Source organism: Photinus pyralis, unplaced genomic scaffold (genome assembly GCF_008802855.1).
Source record: "Photinus pyralis isolate 1611_PpyrPB1 unplaced genomic scaffold, Ppyr1.3 Ppyr1.4_LG3b, whole genome shotgun sequence".
Taxonomy (NCBI): Eukaryota; Metazoa; Arthropoda; class Insecta; order Coleoptera; family Lampyridae; genus Photinus; species Photinus pyralis.
This window is the reverse complement of record NW_022170510.1, coordinates 10,677,216-10,699,676: the sequence shown is the minus strand read 5'-3', so window position 1 is coordinate 10,699,676 and position 22,461 is coordinate 10,677,216. Positions and strand designations below refer to the sequence as shown.

The window sequence follows — 22,461 nt, the reverse complement described above, 5'->3', positions numbered from 1 at the left end:
AGTTAAGCTTTATGTAACTTTTGTAATGGGCATAACTTTCTAAGAATGCGTACGATTTCGTACATTTCCTTTAGTAAATAGTTACCTACTCGTGAAACTTAGTCTGTTGACAGATCTAACCCGCTTCACCTAGCATCCATCGGATAAAAACAACGTAGGTAAAAACAAACTTTTCAATCTTTCCGGAAGTTTTCCAAAGCTACTGCCGTTTGAGGCAAAAACGACTTTAGTATATACACTTCTAAGTTGTCACACCACCCCGACATATCGCAATTGCACTGCGAGTGCCAAAAACAAGGAAACTGCAAGAAATGGTTCAGTTTAATTCGACGTCAGTTTACCTCAAAGTTAGTTGACCCTTTATTTTAAAGTGGACGGATGATCTCCCATTGAATTTAATCCAAGAAAATAGATTATCGGCTACGATAAAGCCTACGAGGTGCACTCGTAGGGTATTTTCCCAATGGAAAGTAGTAGTTAAGGCATTTAGAATGTTCTTTGCCTTTCCTAAACTGATGATGACTCTTAAAAGTGCTTAGAAACTCTCGAGGACTGATAAAAAGCTCACTAAGGATCTTAAATGTCTATTAAAGGATCTAAGCTGAGACTTTTGAAGGCTCTTGAGGTCTTTTGAAAGCTCGGCTCTTAAACGTTCTTAAATGCTTTTAAACGCCTTAAAGCTCTTGAAGGTTCTGATGAAGGATTACTTAAAAGACTCGCCGAAGCCTTAAAGAAATGAGAAAATTTTAAAAACTCTGGCTTTGGAAAACCGTTGCATACTCTTGGAGACCCTTTGCGATAGGTATAAGATTTGAATTGAAGATCAGCTTATAAAGACGTTAAAAGCTGCACATAAACTCAAGACCCGTCTCTTAACGCTAAAACGCGTGTTCGAGACTTTGAAAGGCTCTTAAGGATTTTTAAACGACCTTAAAAACCAAATAAAAGCTCTCAATGATCTCTAGAAGATACTCCAAAACCGATTTTACGAAACTTCACAAAGGTTTTTAAAGACTACCGAAGTCTTTAAGAGAAAATATTATAGACTATTGGAGGATCTTAGAACCCCTTACCAACATATGTACGAATGACTAATTACAATCTGTATATAGTTATTGATAACAATATATGCAATGTGTTCGAGAAACGTCTCTTTTATTTAGCGATATACGAAAAAAACGGTCAAATATAATTTTGTATGCGACATCACGATCTATCCGATGGCACATTGAAATTTCCGGTATCCGGTTACACCGGAAATCAATGTAATGTTTTTCATATGAAACGCCTTTGTTAAGAGCAATCAATTTACGGTAACTATGTAGCGACAGAATTAAAGCGGTAAATTTTTTACTACCTACTACTTCTTTTTTGAATATGAACTGGTATCAACTTGGAGCAATATTTGCCTCTCAAAAAATAGAGGAGCAACCTCGAAATCAACAAATTTTTATTTTTATAACTGAATTCAGGACAAAAAAGCGAAGTCATCTTGCCGCACAAAAGATGTTCGAAAAAATTTTTCATGGGTCGTGCATAAATATGAATAAGTAGTACGCTAAATGTTGTTATTAATTTTTGAAAAGATTAGAATTTACTTAAAATCGGTATATGTAAAATTTTTAATCATTGTAACACATTACACAATTTTAAATGTTACCTACCATTTTTATAAAAACAAAATTTGTTGTTCACCCTTATACCTACATAAGAAAAAAAAAGATATTTATTTCGAAGTGGCGATTTATGAAGATCTACCATACCTAAGTAAATTCATTCATGCACCATGTCTACCTAATAACTATTAAAATCTATAAGTCAGTAAAATTGATTAGAACAAATCACAGGAAATAAAGGGGTAAGTAAACAATGCTAGTATAGTCCACTAATTAATTACCTTTACTCATTATAGAAAAATGCAGCAAATGCATTGAGTATAAGTAACTTATTGCTAATGCTAAAAGGAATAGGTATTTGCGAGAGTATTTGTGCATGTTAACAACCCCTAAGATTAAATACAGTTTAAATTCCATAGCAACGAATTGATCCGCAATGACTATATCATGCATGGATCTTAATGCCCAAAGTTCACGCTAGTATCTAAATAATTCGGCATTTAATTATAATTTATTTTATGTTAAAGGTATTCAATTGCCTCGTATTTTAGTACCGCCAAACGAGAACACACACGCTTCTCATTAACAAATTATCATTAAAGCGGTTTTGTTTTTCACCAATTCAGATCGATGGAATCCGCTGCCCAATATTTTTATTAGGGAAATTAGCTCGCTACTTTAAATTAGGAAGTTGTACAAAAATTCAGAGAGCTTTGTATGGAAAAACTGGCGCGCCTTTGTTCTTCAAAATGATTAATTACGAGCGCGTTTTCAAATATTTCATAGAAATCACTTAATTATTTTCAAAAGAAAACTCATCCATTCAATTCAGTCGACTCGTGATGAAATAAAATTGAAACGCACTATTAATCACGCGAAACCTTTTTCATCGGTCAAGCAACAAAATTAGCCGATTTGCCCTAGAGGTTTCATCACGTCGCTTATTTTTTTCTTCTTGTTTCCTTCACGAACTTTGTTCCAATAATTTCATTAGATATTATAATTTGCTTAAACATTTTGACATCGTAAATTAAAAAGTTAATACGGTTTTAACAAGCAAATAATTACAGAAGTTCAGTCTTAATTATGCTTTTGGCTGTTTTGCAATAATATAATTACGTAAATAAGTTGTGCTTGCGGAAGTCGATAATGTGCACGTTTAATTGTGATATAATGGAGGTTCCTGCCAAAAGTGTACGCGTTAATTACTATTCTGTCGGATTCTTTTCGGTGTTGTGTGAGAATTGCCCAAGAACGACAAAAAAAGGTTCAGTTCTGAGGACTTTCACTTCAATTATAAACGGACGATTAAAATTAGAATTAAAGCAAAAACTTATTATGAAATTATGTACCTAATCCATCCGCAAATATAGTCTAATGGATATAAAGTGTTTCAAATAAGCTAACTTGTAGATCCATGTTTTCCTAGAGTCTTGGTGGGGCCTCAGCCGGTGGTGAATTATCCTAAATCCTAGTATCTTCGAGGTTTTAAGTAAGTTTGAAGAGAGAATTTATCGCACTGAATCTTGTTAGATAAAGGATAATCTGAAAGCGAATTTTGTGGGGAAGATTTTTTCGGGGTGCATTCTTTCACAGAGAATCTTTCGAAGGCAAATTTAACAGAACGCACAGCAGTTATGTCAATGACGAGTTTTCTTAAAAGCAATGAATATTTTCCTTCTTGGAGAAACATGCATCTTCTTCGAAATTCTTCCTTGAACTTGCTTAAAATTTTCCTTTGAAATCTTCTTACATACCTCCCAAGCAGCCTCATTCGAATTATTCAAAGCATCTACTTAATTTGATGGAAGACCTAGATAGATATACAAGATTTTCACAAATGTTTGATAGTGTGCCTAAATTAAAATTGAAAATTCGAATGAGTAGGTATACGCATATTTTAGAAAATTTTACATGCGAATGCGAATGTTTTATTCAGTTCTGTGCAAAATTCCCAAAAGACAAACAATAGTCACGTGCCAGTAATTTTAACGTATTTATTTTCAACAAGTCACTCTTGAAATTAATTAGTAAAATCCGGATAAATCATAGTAGGTGTCATTCACCATGAGCACACAAAGAATGGTCACGAGACCATAAACGTTCAAAATAATATATGCAGTATCATTAAGGGCTTTGAACCGGTGTTGTTAATGTAGTAAGAATGTCCAGCAGAAATCGTGATTCATGAAGCACACGAATAAATTTTAGTTTGTATAAGTATATGTAAGGTTGTTGAATTTAGTGAACAGTTATGAAAATAACAGAAAAATCTAACTATATTATTAACAATTAATGGTACGATAATACAGCAATAAATTTGTTAGTAGATCGCTGTGCCGTAACCAAACCATTGCCAAATTCGTAAAAATGCTTGATTCGTAGTCAAAATTATGAAATAAAGGTAAATAATATTCCATGAACACTCACATATTAAAAAAATTAGTGTTGACATGACAAACTCCTCCAAAGAATAGTGCATTATGATAGTTTTGTCGTACACAAGTACAAATGAGACACAATCGACCAATTTTCTTTTACGTTACAGAAATGCGCAAGCTGGAGGGATTTTCAATGAAATTCGAAGTTTCCATCCAGATTTGAGATTTTGAATTGGAAGTCGATGATGAACACGTTCAATTTATCAATCAAGATCTCATTGTTTATTGTACTAAAATGATGGAACAGAAAGCTCTCAAATTTTAGTTACTTATCCAGATCCAAGCAAGGTTGACATCTCAATCCCCATCTTAATTAAATGAATCCGTAAACATCTCAAAATAATTAAAAATAAACGTCAATGTAATAGGCCAAAGCGAGGATCAAAGTTAAGATAGAAGATTTAAAAAAACAGTGAGAACACTGAACACTGAACTCTGATGTCCAAGCTCTTATCCAACCTAGATAGTCTAGGACATATTCCAGGACCTTATTATTTATTTTAATTTCTGTTTTCTGACTATCTTCTGTTAAAATTTATGCATTTATGGAGTTGTTTCTTCACTCCATTTTTCTATAGGGTTTGTATATGTATTTTTGTCTCATTAATGTCTTTTTTGATACAGTATATTATAATAATTTGTATACAACATTACTTTAACATGTGATTTCAAAAAGTGTCGTGCTTAAAACCGACCCTTGAGGTGTACCATTTCTCTGAAAATATGTACCTATTCAAAAAGGTGTTCTATGAAAACGTCAAGTCTCCATTTATATTCTTATAAGAAATGTATAACATCATTCTTGTTTTGGGTCTAGGACACTTCGCCGAATGCCCACAACGCCGACACGATTTTTTGAAGGTCCATATCGCCGACTAGGGACACTACGCCGACCGTGCCCACATCGTCGACAAGTTCGAAAAAAGTTAAAAAAAAATATTCTGAACCCACAATAACCTAACGTCAAAAACTACTTGGTGTTGCACACCGTCCAGCTTGATTAAGAAGTGTTGTATGAGTCGACGTTATGGTCACGTTCGGCTTAGTGTCCCTTGTTCACTTGTCGGCGATGTGGGCACGGTCGGCGTAGTGTCCGTCGGCGTAGTGTCCCTAGTCGGCGATATGGACCTTCAAAAAATCGTGTCGGCGTTGTGGGCATTCGGCGAAATGTCCCGGCCTCCTTGTTTTGAGTAAAATGTTTGCTTCGTTACAATGTTTAGGTCAAGGTTTAGAGAAAAGCTTCATACCTGCAAATCTCTCAGATTCCTTAGAATAAACATAAAAAAGGCATCTAAGTAATGATCCTTAATTTAATTCCCTGTAACGATGTAAGTACTTATACAATAAATAAACATGGTCTCGATCGATAAATATCGATAGAACAATATCATTAAATAACGGACATTAGACTCCTCTCATTTATGATTTAATTACATTGTCATCTAAATCAGGCTAGAAAACAATTTCGAAAGAAAATTCAAAGGGCTGTAACTTTTGAACTAGTAGCCCAATCTTCAAACTGTTTTAAATTATGGATTCTACAGGCCACATTCTATAAGAAAAAGTTTTTTTCCGGTCGTTCTGAGACAATTTTATTTGGGGCCTCAAATAAATCTACGTTATTTATTTCAATTTTCCACAAACGCCACTGCACATTAAACTCGTAACTCACTCTGCAATATCCGACATAAGTGTTGAGTTTGTGACAATAATATGTTCTTTTCCAATATATTAATTTTTTTCGCAATATTTATAAGTTTTTCGCAATATATTCAATTTTTTCCAGTATATTCAATGTTTTTCCCAATACATTCAATCACTAATCACCAGAAATTCAAAATTCGATTCGAAAATTGTTTCTTTACAAGAGACGAACTAAGAATCGAGGGCCACACTGTATAATATATTGATTGGCTTTCATGAAATGTGGAATGAAGCGAAAATTTGTACGACCCAAGGTACGACCATTGTTATCAGTCTGTATCACAGTACCCTGGCCATCTTGTTAAAATTCATAGACCCTGCTGGGTTAATTTCCCCGTACAGTTCTCCCTTGTCAATAACGTAGGGGCCGAAGTATTTGAATTCTCCAGTTCTAACCAATCTCTGTTCTAGTAGGTTTATGTTAGCAAGACTTGCAGATTCCCTCTCCTCCAAACCACATAAAGTACTGTTTTTATTCAACTAGTCCTAAAAAAAGGAATACAGAATTCTGTGCTTTTATTTCAGTGTATAATCTATTATTTATTGGTGTGAATAAAACAGAAGGCTGCCATTTAAAAAAAGTACAGTTTTCACCTTAATTCCATTGAACCACCCCTGATATACTCGTGCAATAATAGTTATTCCTCGAGTTCGTCCCATTCTTTTCGGAAAATGCGAATTTACGACTTACTCTACAAGCACTTCCCACTTTCGCTATTTCCATCGTCCCATCAACCACCAAAAATAGACACGCAACGGTATTGTTTTGGTAAAAGTCTATGAAACGAAACTTTTCGGGAGCTTTCTTGGATATTTTTTCTCCGGGATCATCACCGTTAAAAGTAAACACGTAATGATATTCTCTAGTTACCATCAAATGTTAAAATGAAATGATGGGTGCTTTTTTCAATGTTTTACAATTTTACATTGATATAGGCATATAGCTACCCTCGTAGCTACCTATATAATTTTAATAAAATCCACATTTCTGAAATTTCATTCATAACGTAATGACGGATTATCTTTCGATACGTTTTAACGCATTATTATGAATGAAAATACGATTACAAAAAGGGTGAACCTGACCTTTTAACTTGCTGTAAACATTAGTGGAATGACTTAGGAGGGTTGATTTTTCAATACTAAAACAAAAGTATGTAATGAAATGCGCCACTGAAAAAATAAAGGTGCACCGACTTTCGGAAATATTCTTCAATAAAAAGCTCGTTATATTTTTATTATGGATGGAAAAGGGAGATCAAAAGCGAGCAAAATTTTATTATACACTTATTAGACCTCGTATTCAAGTATTACTCGAAGAGTTATCATAACTGTACCACAAAAATTAAGGTATTTCTCTCTCGTGATGTTTTAAGAGCATCGGCTGCAGTGTTCTGCTGGTGAAACCTATCGCATTTGTGAAGACTTTTCTCTAGATGTCATTGTGAATTTCATTTCGAATTATTGCAATCTAAAACCATGCAGGTGGTGGTTATCAAGAAACAGAAATAAAGCTCGCATAAAAGAAGACATTTTAAAATGGTATGCGTAGACGTTCGTATCTCGACGAGGTGATATTAATTTTCTAATACGTGTTAAACTTAATCCTCATTATTTGGGAGCGTTTGTTACGTAAAGGTAAGCACGCACTTTGTTTCATTTTGAGTATATGTGAAACGCGAGTGTATCCTGGTTTAACATTGATAATGCAAATTGTTCCATTATTCATGGAAAGTGAAAAACCACGCGTTGTATGTTTGGACTTTAAACGATAAATGCAAATGCATGTAAGCTTTTAGAAGGACCCGTTGAAGAGGGGAATACTTCGATTTGCTTTCGTGTATCTGTCTGTCTGTGTACGATAAATATTTGCCCCTAGACCACTTATCAGCCTCGTTATCAGCATACATTTTTTTAAAATGAAAATGCTTCGATTGAGTCGAGGTTTGAGTTATTGTTCCTCATATAGGAAATGTCGAGGAAATAGGTAGGAAATTTAAAGAAATAAATATTAATAAATGCCTATTAAGAAATTTTGAGGAAATTTCAAAGCAATGAGAGGAATATTAGGAAATGTTAAGGAAACAAGAGGAAATTCCGAGGACAGTATAAGGAAATTAAAGTTTTCTATAGGGAAGTCACGTTACTCATTTCAATTTAATGCGGACAAATTTTGTGTTCATTTGGTGATATTTAAAGCAATGCTAGAAATGTTGCGGAAATTAAACGAAATGGTGGCAATTTTTAGGCAATGAAGGAAATTTTTGACCTCTACAATATGTCGTGATCAATCCCGAGGGGTTAATCACGAGGAAAATTCTTCCTCACATAGGAAATTTTGAGAAAATAGCTGGGAAATGGACGAAATTAGAGGAAATTCTGGGTAAATATTATGAAATTTTGGGCAAATAAGGGGAAATTTCAAAGGAATGAGGAAATTCTACGTCAATGTTAGGAAATTTTAAGGAAATAAAAGGTTCCTATAAGGAAGTAACGTCACTCATTTCACGTTAATTCGGAGAAATTTTGTGTAAATTTGGGGAATTGTAAGGTACTGCTAGAAATGATGGGGAAGTTAAGGGAAATGTTTAATAATAGAAAGGACGATTAACAAAATAGTCTTTGGCTTTGATTTTGAATCGCGAAAGGGTTTCACCCTCGGTTTCACCTCGGGTTTCACATTTTTGTAAGTTCTCGGGTAAGTGATTCAATAACTTTATACACATGTAGATTGATGCCTTTTCGAAAAGTGAAACCGAGAGTGAAACGGTCTTCGCAAAATATTCTAGAAATCTTTTTGGAGAGATAAATCCTTAGGTACATTTTTCGAAACCTTCCTAGAATCTTCCTCGGAATCTTCTTAAAATCCTCTTTAGTAGTTTTAAAAATATTCTACCTATTTAAGAATTTTCGTATAAAACCTCGTTCGAAACCGCAATTTTCCCTCGAAGTTCGAACCTCAACCCGAAGCTTCAAAACCTCGTTCAAAACTATCCTAAACTTTAATGCGAGCTTTAATGGCACAAAAACTGAACAAAAGTCGACATCTTCTAGCTAAGACTGACTGTCGAGGTGACTGTTACTAAAAAAGCACATTCCAAATCTCGTTCGAAATCCTCGTTCGAATTCGTCTACGAAAATCCACGAAAACTTTTTTTGTAATTTTTAGGAAAATGAACGTTATTATCCGCACTTTGTCAGTCTGTGCCACTACTAGCCCCCAGTTTAAGCTTTTTCCTCGGCTTTTTCGTTGTGGTTTCTTATACGGTGTAGCACAGCCCAGAGACCAGAACGACAAAAGATTTTTTGGATTAGTTATTTCCGAGGGGGTAACATCTTCCCGCAATACTGTCACAAATTGTCTGCAATCGCTTGCAATCCCTCTGATTGCTGTGGAAATCTCCCTCACAGTCCCACAATCGCGTTTGCAATCTCACAATCGCCTAAAGCAATCCCGCAATCGTTGTGACAATCTGACAATCACATTGGCAATCGTCCCTCACCGCTACGCGGGGTTAGGCAAAAAAGTTATTGCACCAAACTTTATTTTCTTAAATGGAAAGCCCTGTACTACTTAATAAAGCCCTAAAGCGGATCTAAAAAAGCGGCACAGCACCTCGGAGTAACCCTACGTATCATTGGATTTGACTCATTTTCAATTGCCTTGTTACATGTGGTATATATAGGTATGTTAACTGTGCAAAGTTTGGTGTTTGGCAGTTATGGTGTTCACGGACGGACAGGCGGACACCATCAACTTCCTTATAAAGCTTACATCGCTTTCCTCTGCCGCTTGATAATCTACAAATATAGCATTTTAACTTTTAAAAAATATAATACACTAAGCATGATTCAAAAAGGGCTCAAAAAAGATTAAAAAAAGGTCAAACGATTTGATAAATACAACAAAATTTCAAAAAATGGTTGAATCTTTCGGTTTTTTAAATCTTTTGAATCTATTGAAATCAATATGGAATTTTTGTAGTGTTATATTTTGGAAAAGAGATTCTTAATATGTTAGTTTTTGTTTAAAATATTTCAATTTAAAAATGGACGTAGGAAATTCAAAAAATTGTAAATCTCAGCATGAACCATTATTTATTAAAGGAGACATAGAAAGATTTTTCTTACAAGTTTCTTTATAAGACTGAATGTGCCGTTTTAAAATAAGTGTACGGGATCAGGTAAAAAAGTTATAGAACCTAACCCCAGACCTAACGTCATTTTTTTTAGTGGAATGCTCTGGAATTCACTTTCTAGAAATATAACACTAAAGAAATTTAAAAAGTGCAATATTAGATTTTTCAAAAAATTTCAAAATGTTTAATTTTTTCTTGTTTTTTAATATTTGAACCTTCCTTAAAAATGTTTTAATTCTTTTTTAATAATTTTGAATTTTTTGTTTTCCTTATCTATTGCGATTGCGTTATATATTAAAAAAGAAAATGTTAATACGCTATCTTTTTAGATTAAAACATACAGGGTGTTCTATTTAAAAAATGAGGTTAAGTCCAGTAACTTTTTTGCGGACATCGTATATGTAACCTATTTTGAAAACGACGGATTACCCAGCAAGTAATTTTGTAATAAACATTTTTTAGTGTCTCTTTTCATTCTGATATTGACAATTTTTGATTTTCCCTTGTATCTCTGTAAGCGAGTGAATGTTTTCAAATTTTGATTGTGCCATTTTTTAACAATGGCCCAAAAAGAGCACATGCCACTTAGTTTGTCTTTCGGTATGTATGATTTGAGTGTATAGCAACTTGAGCAGCTACCAGAAATCTTCGTCAGTCACCCACAATCACCTGCAATCATTTACAATCGTCTGCAATCATTCATAATCACATGCAATCACAATGCAATCCTCTAAAATCCGACAATCGTAGCAAAGACTATCCTCCTTGATAAGTAGTAGATACAGCTCGAGATACAGTAAAAGGTAAACTGTTTAAGAAAATTTGTAGAAATTATTCCTAGGAAACATTTACATTGCGATGTCGCTTTTTTATAACGTGAAATTATATATCAAGACTTTGAAGAGGAATTAAAGTGAAATTATTAGGAATATCATGGTTAGAAGAAATTCATAAACCGAGTCATAAACAAACCTATTCAGATTTCAAAGTTGACTCTCTGAAAAGTTTCTCCGAGTTTCTCGATGAGTTTTGCGGATATATTTTTAAGAATATGTCCAAAAGGATTGCAGGTTATCTGGATCCAAAGAACGTTTGTAATGAGGTTTGTAAGAAAATCGCCAGTAGGTAAAATTTAACCGAGAATTTAACTCGAAAGAAAATCTAAAAGAGAACTTTGAAGCGATTTCGGACTCGATCTCCAAGTAGCAATCTTATGTAGATTTTCGAGAGAATTTTCTATGAAAATTGGTAAGAAGACTAAGAAGATCTTTTGATAAAGATTTTTCCGAAGATTTTTCAAACTGGCTGAGATTTCTAGGACGAATGTTTAAAAAAAGGATTAATATTTCGGAAAACGTCTAAATTTCTCGGTCGAATTTAGTGGTTTCTAGGAAGTAAAGAGGAAGTTTAGTTCAAAGATTTCTAAGCAGATTTCGAGGCAGATTTGCAAGATTTGTAGTAACAATTGTAAGATGTCTGATGCCAAGGATCTTTGCAAACATTATGTTTTCCAACTGAGTTGCAGAAATACTTAAAACTAGTATCAATGACCGATGAAAGAGCATTTTCCCCGCACAGAATCAGTAATAACTGGGGAAGGAAATAACCGAGGGGGTAACATCTTCTCAAATTTTGTGACAGTATTGCGACAATCCCCATGATTTCCCTACGATTGCTGCGATTGCGACCACAATCCGGCGATTGCGATGCGTATCAAGAAAATTGTTAGTAAAACAATCTTCGAGGACATCGACTAAACTCTAAAGAATGCGCATATGTCAAGTTTCAGTTTACGCTTCAACAAAAAGTCGATGTAAATTAAATTCTTCATGAAGAATTCCACCCTCGATTCCACCATTTTCTGAATCATTCAGTCAGAGTTTAGTAGTTACAATAGGCTCTGATTCAGTCCAATAATTGCTCTTCGAATTTCAAATTTGAAAAGACCTCTCTGGTTTTTGTGGAAAATGAATGTCTTCGCCGACAGTGATAGTCGGTGATACTTAGTTTTCATTTATTCGTATTATAATTTTCATTATTGCAAACTGACGTTGAAATTTGCTGCTCTTTGGTTAGTGTTTGAAAAATATTATTTGAGTCTCAGGAACCTTAGTAATCTTTCTTGGAAATATTTGTATGTGAAGTATTTTCCGAGGTATTTTCCTAAAGATCTTCTGGGTAACCATTTAATTAAATCCGAGGTTAAATCTGCAAACCTTGTAGTCTAGCTAGAGAATGTTCTTAGTTATGGTTTCTATAGCTTGGGTACTATACAAGTCTTAAGTACCTACTAATGTTTCATAGTATCTTCCGAGGTATCTTCTCAGGAATTGGCAAACCTTTCTTCAATCTTTCGAATGGATTTTCGAGCGCTTTTTGTCAGATGACGTATTCAGTTTTCAATTCCGTTTAATAAAAACTTTGAGGCCCTCGGCGCTGTTCCTCGAACTGTCAAAATACCCATCTAATGTTCAGCTTATACCACGTCGTCATAGGTGCTTCACCCCAACATCTTTCGGGTTACCACGCCTATTATAGCTTTGTGATCCAAAACAACGTTTTATAGGATTGTGAGGCTCCTATCGATTGACGTCAATGAAAAGGATCATAGGAGGTCTGTGATCTTGAACTTTCACTCTTTCCCAGGGCCTCAGCTTATGGATCACAGCGATACATGTTCTGCTAAATAGGAGGCTAAATCAAAATCGCCTTCCTTTCCTTATTCATGTTCAATGGATGTTTCTCAATCTCAACCTTTAAGTACTTCCCAAACGAGATTTCCTTGATGTTCTAAAAATCCTGTTGTCCAATATCCATATGAGCAAGGTATGCCGGAATTGTACTGCTGTCTGTCTTTATGATCGATGTTTCGTCTTTTATCGATCTGAAGTTCTGTCAAGTACATACTCAACCTTGATGACTATACATTTTTTAGATTCTACAGTCCAAGATTTATTAGAAGTCTCCTGTCTGTACATTTTTCGTATTATGTATAGGCCAAAATTTACTGTGCTTTGTCTATGAACGCTCTTGACAAAACAAGATATAATGAAAACATTAAATCTTTCTTCTTCCAAATGCTCTGTAAAGGGACACGGGTCAGAACTGCCGATGTACAATTTTCAAAACTTGTTGCACAGATGATAATCAGCTAACATGTCTATTAACTCTTTGTGCTCTTTCCTATTCTGAGATGTATGAAGTTATTTAATACGCTGTGTGGCCTTGCAATGTGACATTCATGTACCTGAACAATCCCTTGAGTGCCAGTTCAGACATCTTCCATTGGTTTCAAAGTTTGATGACCCTTTCGCACGAAGGGTGCTTTTGGTTAAGCTGTAGATTGCCTGCATCCAGTTCCATTTTAAAATGATTTCAGCATCGTAGTATGGAGCAATGTTTTGAAGAATACAATATCAAAGCTAAATAAGCAACTTTTTGAGGTTGAAAAAAAATGAACCAGATTAAATATGAATTGATATACAGTACAAGAAATGTGGAAATTTAAAGATGATTGCTTTCCGATACATTACCTAAACGTAAAGAAGAAATTCGACAGAGTAATGACAATATTATGTGATCCGGTATATAAGCCAATTAGATAAGAAGGTCGAAGCTAAACGAAAATTTCGTTTCTTAATGATGATGACAACAATCATTTGAAATAAATAACCTTGACGAACACCTAACCTGAATCCGACACCAGTAAGCGTTAAAGTGTTGCAATCATAAACAAATTACAGTTATAAACTTAAAAGGTCCCTTTTTACCAATCGGTGACTAACAATACCTGGATAAAATTTAATATTTTTCTTGTTTCAAGACGTTTACCACAGACATTAGGAAACGCTCATGAGCGAGGTAAACGTAAATGTTAATTCAAGGATTACTTCAAAGATCTGGAAGAATCCCATTGTATGGTACCTGGTTCCGCCTACACACGTGCGCCTATTAGTAAAAGGGGGAGAAGAATGACGTTTTTTTTTCGGAATGCCTCAACCGTTGTGACCTCACAGAGGGAAAACAAGTTCTGCTTTCTGTCGCACACGTTTAAATAATTAATCACACCTTTCACCTTTTTCTGTTTTTATAATCGCAGTGTAATATTTAAATTTACGTAACGTAAGACGAATTACCTTTTGTGTAATGGAGAGGATCTAAAGGTGATGCACTAAGATGTATCACGAAGACGATAACCAGCACAACACACGTCCTAAACATCGTAAACTTAAACACAAACTAGTAATTGTCAATAAAAACATAATCTGATTGTATGAATCAACTCATTTTAAACACAGGTTTGCGCGGTTTCGACAATTATAACAATAAAAGTAAGTTTAACGAACATACTACGTTTGCGTACGTAACGTATACGACGCAAGACGTCGAATACGACTGTGTATATTCTTCTTGTTGCACCTTGTTTGGCACGAACACGCGGGTGTAGCGGATATTCGCGAGGTGCTACGAAGCGATTGGCTTTAAAGGATAATGGGTCGAATAACAGGAAGAAGGAACTATGACAATCCCTGTTTTTCGCTTCGAAATACGTCTAGAGAGGGCACCACCCCCATTGCAACTAAATATTGTGCTCCGAAGGTCTGCTGAAAATGTTAAATTTTATTGGGCCTCTGATCTCTAGAAATTATATTAGTTCTAAATAGCACATACGTTTCTTTTACAAGTTAGTAACAATATTAATATATTATAGGTATTCATTATACTGCCTATCATTTGTTTGTTAACAATTTAACATTGTTTATTATAGATGTATGTACGTAAGCTTTCAATATGAAAGATATTTTATACGCAGGTACAATATATCTTCAAATATATGGAGGGCAAATATACTCATTGTATCAGATGCAGCGCCATGTAACGATTGATGTTCAAATATCTTAAGATTAAGTTTGAAACAACCAATAAGGCAGTAACGTATTATACAGTATCAATATTCACATAGTAGAGGCCTCATATTGGAAAGTGATAGAGATAGGCAGAAAAGAATTTTTTTCGAGGACTCATGACTGCACGTAAATTATTTCACTAAGAGCTTTGATGCAGAAAGGACTGAAGGCAAAAAGAGAAGAAGGAATGTTTTTGGATGCTTGCAAACGTTTTAATGTCCCACAAACGTCCGGAAGGAATAGGTCGCAATGGAAAACGGCAGATGATTGTAGATGAAACGGGCCTGACTGTGTTCGGAAACTAAAGCAAAATTAGTGAACTGGGTGCTAGAAGGAGCTTGTAAGAGTTTCCTTATAAATAAGGAAAGATTGCTGTACCTACCTATTCTGTTCGGAGAATTATGGAAGAATGTACGTAACTTCCCCGTACAACATTTGTGAATAAAATACCTGGAAGAAAATGTAATCACCGGTAATTCAACAGAATTAATTGCTCCGCCACTCACTATATATTATTTAAGTGGTTGCCAAAGGAATATGTGAACATCGCTTCCAAAAACTGGAGTATAGGAATTTCAGATTTCGTTCGAGTGCAAAGTGTGATTTGAATGTGTCGCGAAAGAATTAGAGGAATAAGGAAGGCCATGGCTGCTGAAAGATTGTGATGGGAGATTGGAATCTGGAGTGATTGGATTGCCAGTGTGGGAAAGGAGGAGATTACGGGAGTGGGTGAAAAATACAAAGAAAATAATGTGATTGTTACGAACACATGGTGTGAGAACCATAAAAGAAGGAAAGCACCAGGAAAGACCTATTTAGGAAACAGATAAGTTATATATATTGATAGAAAGCAGAACGGAGTCAAAAAAGTTTGTGGGCTACAAGGAGCTGATATTTAGCAACCACATTCTCTTAGTTGCAGATTTAGACGATTATCTAGTATCTACAGTTGGAAGATTAGGGCAAGAATGTAATGGAAAGAGAAATACAAGCGTAAGACAGAACACCATGGACGGTAGAAAGTGTGGCGAGGATAAAGGAAGTAATAAAAATTGGCAAAGAGTGCATTGGTTTCAGCAAGGGGTCTAGAATAGAACCTTGGATAACAACAGAAATGATAAACATAAAATGGAGGAAAGTTAGGAAAGCTAAACATTTAAAGACAGACGAAGTAAAAAGATTGTGCAGAAAACTTACACGAGAAAGGAATCAAAGAAATTACCTCCCTGCGAAAGTAGACTATGGCCATGTTCAGAAATGGTAGCAAGGTACACAGAATGCTATAAGTATAGAACAATCGACCTATAGTGACACACACAGCAAAGATCTTATTGAAAATATTGAATAGAAGGCTTAACAAAGTAATGGAGGAAAATATAGGACAAGAACAGTTTGGTTTTAGAACAAAAATGAACACGAAAGATGCAATAGGAATGGTGAAAACGATCCGCGAAAGATATTTGGAAAAAGGAAAGACCTTCTGTGTGGCTGTTGTTGATATTCTAAAGGCAGTCGATCAGGGACATATCCAGATTGATTATTAAGAGCGGGCGAATAAATCTACAGACCAGGGCGAACGAAATAAGAATGATTTGCCATGATACTCCCCGCAGTAGAAATTTGTTTTGCTTGGAATGTACATTTGCATAATTTGGTAAAATAATTGATTTAATAAATTAATAAATAAGCATTTTCAAAAGCTTTTTAGGTGTTGAACTTTCGCCTAAGAACGCGGGTGCCAACTTTAGTTAAGTACACTCAGTTTTTATAGGATGCGGGGTCAGGTAAAAGGTTATTGGACTTAACTTCATTTTTTAACGGATTCACTTCAAACGTTTAAAGAAGTTTTTGCTGAAATTTAAAAAAATCAAAAACCCCGGTATACAATCTATGTTACTACTTGACGAGGTTGAAAATCCCCCTGGCTACGCAAAGATACGAAAAATAATGTCCCGCCTCTGATCACTTATAATAGATGGATCGAGCTTATGAAAGCAAAGGTAAAGGTAATGCACGAAATTTCAGAAAAAAAGTGCACTAAAGTGTGAAAAAGAAAATACTAAAACTAAAACTGCTGAATGTTTGTTGACAAAAGACTTACTTGCAATATTAAAATACGGTCATACTTAATTGTATCCTGGAAAATTGTTATCGAAGAAAACTGTGAATATAATATAATATTCGACTACTCATGTATTTTTGAATATTTACATTGTAGTATGAGAGAGATAAGAAAGTACTTGATTGTTTATGAAGATCATAGGTTAAATAGACAAATATTTAAATATTTAGATTGTAACACAACAATATCTTCAGCAATTGCAGAAGAAAAACTTACGTTTGGAAGGGCGTTGGAAAATACAGTAAACAGAAACAAAAATGTAAGCCGTCATTGATACAATAAATTGAATGCACGTTAACTTTTTGATTGAAAGACATAACCAGCCAAGCAATAAACTTACTAGTAATAAAATTGAAAGAAAGCACAATTTCCTTCATTTTATACAATTTAACAAGTTAATTCATCTGTATTTACTTATAGAAAGCTTTATCATTAGTGAAAGCAAAACTGTTGGATGGGGAGTGAAGCAACAAAATTACTCCAAATGATCTAGTATGAGAAAAAGTAAAACGGACATTTTTATTACATGGATAGAAAATGTTTATTGTTGACTGGAAAGTCAGCATCCGCATCACGTGCTTAAATTGCAAAAATATGTTGCAGTTTCTGTTCGCAAGTCAAATCAAAGTGTGGCCGCGACAAAGGATAATGATCCCCTCCTCGCCAAAAGGGATGTGCTCCGGACTGCCTTCTTAGTAGGGCCCCTTGTTAAATCTGGTCCTTTTAAGTTTCTAAAACTGAATACAGGCCAGATTAGGAGGCACTGGATGGTCAACTATTACCTGCACAACATCGGGCTTGTAGGAGAGTCCAAATGCAGGTTCTATTGGCAAGGCAGATGAGCATGTGGTCTTTTACTGTGACGATTTTTGGCGACAGTTGCCTGAAACCGGAAGGGCAACTTAGTGGGCTAAACAGGGTCCCATCCTTCATTGAGAAGAACGGGCTGTGAGCCTAGTTGCGAAAGAAAGGGGTAGGCACAATGGACCTTTGGTGTGGTGGTGACTTTTTAAGATCTTTGCAGTTCTCATAGCTCATAAAATATTATTAGTAACTATTAAGAGTTTCAAAGGCGCTAAACAACACTAAAAGGCTGCGGAAAGTTCTTTAAAAAATTATTTGAAGATTCTTGAATATACTTAAAGATTCTACATGCTATTGGAGGCTCTAGAAGACTATAAAGCACATAAACGCACATGTTGTCAACGTCAATCATCAGTTCGTATAGGTTCTTGAAGAGTAGAAACTTTTCAAATACTCTCACTTGCTCTTAAAGGCGCTTCTTAGAATTTTCTCGGCCTAGGATGCTAAAGCGTAAGCATAAACGAGGTAATTGAAAGCAGTAGTAATAAGTAGTGTAGAACGGAGAAATGGACAGAGAAAGTCGCCGCAAAAGCGCATCTGTCCCACCGTTCCACGATGGATGAAATAGTGTCAATTAGATGGTTCTTTTTGTAAGCGAAATTTTGAATTGTTAATACAGAATCATGTGTTCTGAACAGCGATTTGGGACCATCGTACATTATTCCCAGTAAGCTTTATTATTGTTTGGCTCTGGAATCTAGCGGAGATACAAGGGCATACAAATGTAGATAGCTTTCACCAAAAAAGAAAAAATAAAACTGCAGGTAGTCCCGACAGTCCGAAGTAGTATTAGTAATAAACAGGACTTTCTCTCCCTATAAAATACTTAAGCCCAAACCATTTATATAACGACCGTTATTTGCGGAGTTATAGAAATTTGAAAATGAAAATTCAATGGGATTAGTGAAATACTAACAAAAGAGTTCTTTGCAATCGAATTTTATGGTCCTCATATGAAAGTATTACAGATTCTCATTGGATAATTTTGGCCCCCCAAGTTTAGCAAGACACAACCAAAACAAAACTTATTAAAGTAATGTACAATGTTGTAAGCGATTTGGTCAAAATAGAGTGCTTTAGATCATTTTAAAGGCCACTGAACAGATTTGGTAATAAAACCGCAACATGACGTTTAAGAAATGATAATTGTTTAAGAAATGATAATTGTTTAAGAAATGGTAACCGAGACTTTTTGATAAGTAGTTCAAATGTATCGTATACTATCGCATGCGCACTAGGCTTTGGGACTACTAATCCATCCGATTTTGTTGACATTTGTCATTTGGTAGTCATAAGTCATTAAAAAGGTAGTCTAGGATTAATTAAGATTTTAATTTTAATGCTATAATTACCTAGTTCCATTAATTAAAACAAAGTGTAAATAAGGGAAATGTTTAAGTTTCAACAAAGAAATCTGTAATGAATATAGGATATTACGCCCACGGTTAGTCTCTACAAATTTCATTTCTTAATTTGATTATGAATTATCGTTTATCTCATTTATTAGGAAGTCCTAGTCGAGAATCGGGCGTTGTTAGTGATTGTGATACGATGGCGGAATTAGCTGCACTTTTATGTTCCGAAATACCAGAAGGGCGTAGCAACCTAACCGATAATCATGGAAACTTGGAAAGGGTTGCGGAATATTGTGAAGCCAATTACTTTCAGTCGGAAAATAAGCGTGTCGCTCTTGAAGAGACGAAAAATTACACCACCCAGTCTCTTGCCAGTGTGGCATATCAGATCAACACGTTGGCGTACAATTTCCTTCAGCTTTTAGAGCTACAGTCTGCACAGTTAGCCGAGATGGAGAGCCAAATGAATCACATCTCGCAAACTGTTATGATTCACAAGGAGAAGGTGGCGAGGCGTGAAATCGGTGTGCTTACTGCTAATAAGTCTACTACTCGTCAGTACAAAATAATTGCACCAGCCAATCCAGAAAAGCCAATCAAGTATGTGCGCAAACCAATTGATTTTACAGGTAGGTAGGTAGTTGTGGGAGTTGGTTGCTAATATCCCAATTAGTTTTAGATGATATTGGTCACGGAACGCGTAACACTGGAACGCCTCGCCAACTAAAACAGCGAGGTTCTAGTCAAGGTAGCATTCAGTCGATGATCGGTATTGCCGCAATGCAAAACATTGTGGGTAATTCAGTAGGCCCGCCGCCTACCACCAAACCACCCACCCCTCCTCAGGTTTCACGTACAAACAGCAAGGTGTCTGTTTCGGGGGGAACACTAAGTAAAGGTGGATGTTAATGCGAGTTGAGGTCGGCTTTTATGTTTTTATTAAGGTTCCAGGGAGTATCGCACACCTCCAGCCGTTGCCCCACCACAAGTTCCGAGCCATTATGCTCCCAATTACCCCATTGGGCACCCTCGAAGGTCGAGTGAGCGGGGTCCAGGCTACAGCACTTTGCCAATGGCCCCTAATCAACACCAGCCAATGTCGCCTCCTCAAGTAGGTATGGTACACCCCTTAAACTCCCAGCAAGCGCTACAACAGCACCCACAAACACCACCCCCGCCTCCACCTCCAACGGTTGTTTCTTACGTTTCGGATCATCACATGTCTATGCCACGTAAATTACTCACCATTTGCCAAATTAAGCCGACTGTAAAGTGCAATTTTAGCTCCACCATCTCCACTTGTGACTCAAGAAATGACATTGCCAGATTTAGACATGCGACAGTCTATCACTTTGCCTCATCACGCACCACTTCCACAGGGAGGTGTTGGCATGAACACGCTCTCCCACCATCAACGTTTATCCCGAAGCAGCGGTGCGCAGTCGCCTCCCTTACCGCCTCCACCCCCACCGGAAGACGAGCACGAAGCATTCGGACGACCTCGCGCGTCTGGTGTTATGCCGATCGTGCCGGATGAGGAGGATTTGCCGGGGTGGGTTCCCAAGAATTACATCGAGAAAGGTTTGTCTTCTTCTTCCATGCAAAGCCTAAACCTTGAATTCTAGTTGTCGCAATTTATGATTACTACGCGGATAAGGATGATGAACTGAGCTTTCAAGAGAGTTCGGTTATTTATGTTTTAAAAAAGAACGATGATGGTTGGTGGGAAGGTGTTATGGATGGTATAACTGGATTATTCCCCGGGAATTATGTTGAGCCGTGTGTGTAATGGATTATTATAATTTTTAAGCAGTGGGTTTTATAAGGATGCATTTGTATAAAATTTTTGTAGAAATATGATGTACTCATTTCGTATTCCATATGTATTTGCTATGCAATTCATTACATTTATCAATAAACTTTTATAGACTATTGTTTTGCATTAATTTAATGCATGCATAGACAGTAGCGAGGACAGTAGACTATCAAGTAAAGCGGCAGATCTGGTCGAAGTACTGAAAAAACGCTTAAAATACGTAAAACTTGTATTGTACCAGCTAGAACAACTAATAAAGCGTGTTTTAGAATCAAACTGAAAAATGAAAAATTAACACTGGACCCCACAACTGAGCAATCCTAGTCCTTTGTTTTCAATACTTTGATCCCCAACCCCGCCCGTCAAAATACGCCGGTGTGGTTGTTGTATGACAATCATTTTATTTAAATAGCAATAATTATTTAAATAAATGGCTAATTCTGATACCCTGTACACAATATCACAGACAACATAGTATATGTTGTCTGTGACAATATGTAGGTATAAGTGGTGATCATAATCACAAGAGTACAGATTTGAGTGAAATTCAAACTGATTACGATTTTTTTGCCCTTTTTGTTCAGTTTTTGAAAAATTTACATTATGTATGAAACATTTTTATGGATTTTAATGGAAGGTTTACAATTTACTCCAGTTACCCCCATTCCAAAATGATAATATGCCTTCACCCGTCACGTGATATCATTTTAAAATCCAGAAAAGTGCCTTTAATTATGGTTGAAAGTACCTTTACAAAAATTACAGCAGAAGTTTGTATCAAAAACAAGCCCCCCTAGAAAAATACCGGCCACCCCTGCTACTTCATTCTGGCTACGGGCTTGCGCTAAGGCAATTTAGATGGTCTGGTTATACAGGGTGGCCATTTGAAAACGAAACAAAGCCTATTTTGGGAACCTCAAAACATTTACGAAAAAATCCTCGGACCCGTCAATTTTTCATCCAAGGGGGAACCACTTTTTTGCTAGTTTCGCCCCCCTAGGAGCAAAACCATAGCGGGGGTGACAAGTGCCCCCAAAATTTTAAATCGAATGGGGGGTCGAGTGATACCTTATTTTGAAGGTATTTTTATGTAGATTATAACTCTTAAGATTTTAATCAATTTTTATTTTAAGTGCTTAAAGCTAAAATCAATCAAGTAAATGTTGAAAATGTTGGCCTTCGACTTCCATACAATAATACAGGTTTTGTTCAAACCTTTCCCGTACATTTTGCAAAACTTCTGGGGTGATTTGACGACATTCATCAATTATTCTTTGTCGCAACTTCTCTAGCGATGTTGGCTGACCAGCATAAATTTTAATTTTTAAATGTCCCCATAAAAAAATCTAACGCAAAGTCCGGGGGACAAGGAGGCCATTCAATAGCTCCTCTTCTTCCAATCCATTGTCCTGGAAACGTTTGGTCTAAATATTGACGAACCCTTGCAGCATAGTGGGGGGCGCACCATCTTGCTAAAATACTAGACGATTTTCCAAG

The 22,461-nt window shown here is 35.8% G+C and overlaps 2 protein-coding genes across 3 annotated transcripts in view; one reads left to right on the top strand and one right to left on the bottom strand.

Moving 5' to 3' along the window:
- LOC116167113 (disintegrin and metalloproteinase domain-containing protein 10-like) overlaps positions 1-14,314 on the bottom strand; it is an 83,769-nt gene extending 69,455 nt beyond the window's left edge. The window contains exon 1 of the mRNA XM_031482354.1: positions 14,037-14,314. Coding sequence (XP_031338214.1) covers positions 14,037-14,121 — 85 coding nt within the window. The 5' untranslated portion in view covers positions 14,122-14,314. The remainder of the gene's footprint in view (positions 1-14,036) is intronic.
- LOC116166513 (abl interactor 2) lies at positions 7,293-21,080 on the top strand. 2 transcript variants are annotated; one of them, XM_031481486.1, is made up of 6 exons: positions 7,293-7,399; positions 19,301-19,777; positions 19,822-20,046; positions 20,093-20,380; positions 20,433-20,729; positions 20,774-21,080. In XM_031481486.1, exons 2-6 carry the CDS (start codon positions 19,345-19,347, stop codon positions 20,935-20,937), a joined length of 1,407 nt encoding a protein of 468 aa, XP_031337346.1. In that variant the 5' UTR covers positions 7,293-7,399; positions 19,301-19,344; the 3' UTR covers positions 20,938-21,080. The 2 variants fall into 2 exon arrangements, with proteins under 2 accessions (XP_031337346.1, XP_031337345.1); XM_031481485.1 differs by lacking the exon at positions 7,293-7,399 and adding an exon at positions 19,043-19,237.
- The last annotated feature ends 1,381 nt before the right edge of the window (positions 21,081-22,461 follow it).

Bases quoted from the DNA above. Each gene is read 5' to 3' on its own strand.
- LOC116166513 (XM_031481485.1), top strand. From the start codon at position 19,213: ATGAATATAGGATATTACGCCCACG. The intron at 19,238-19,300 runs GTTAGTCTCTAC...CTCATTTATTAG, and splicing joins TATAGGATATTACGCCCACG to GAAGTCCTAGTCGAGAATCG. The intron at 20,381-20,432 runs GTAAATTACTCA...GTGCAATTTTAG, and splicing joins TCATCACATGTCTATGCCAC to CTCCACCATCTCCACTTGTG.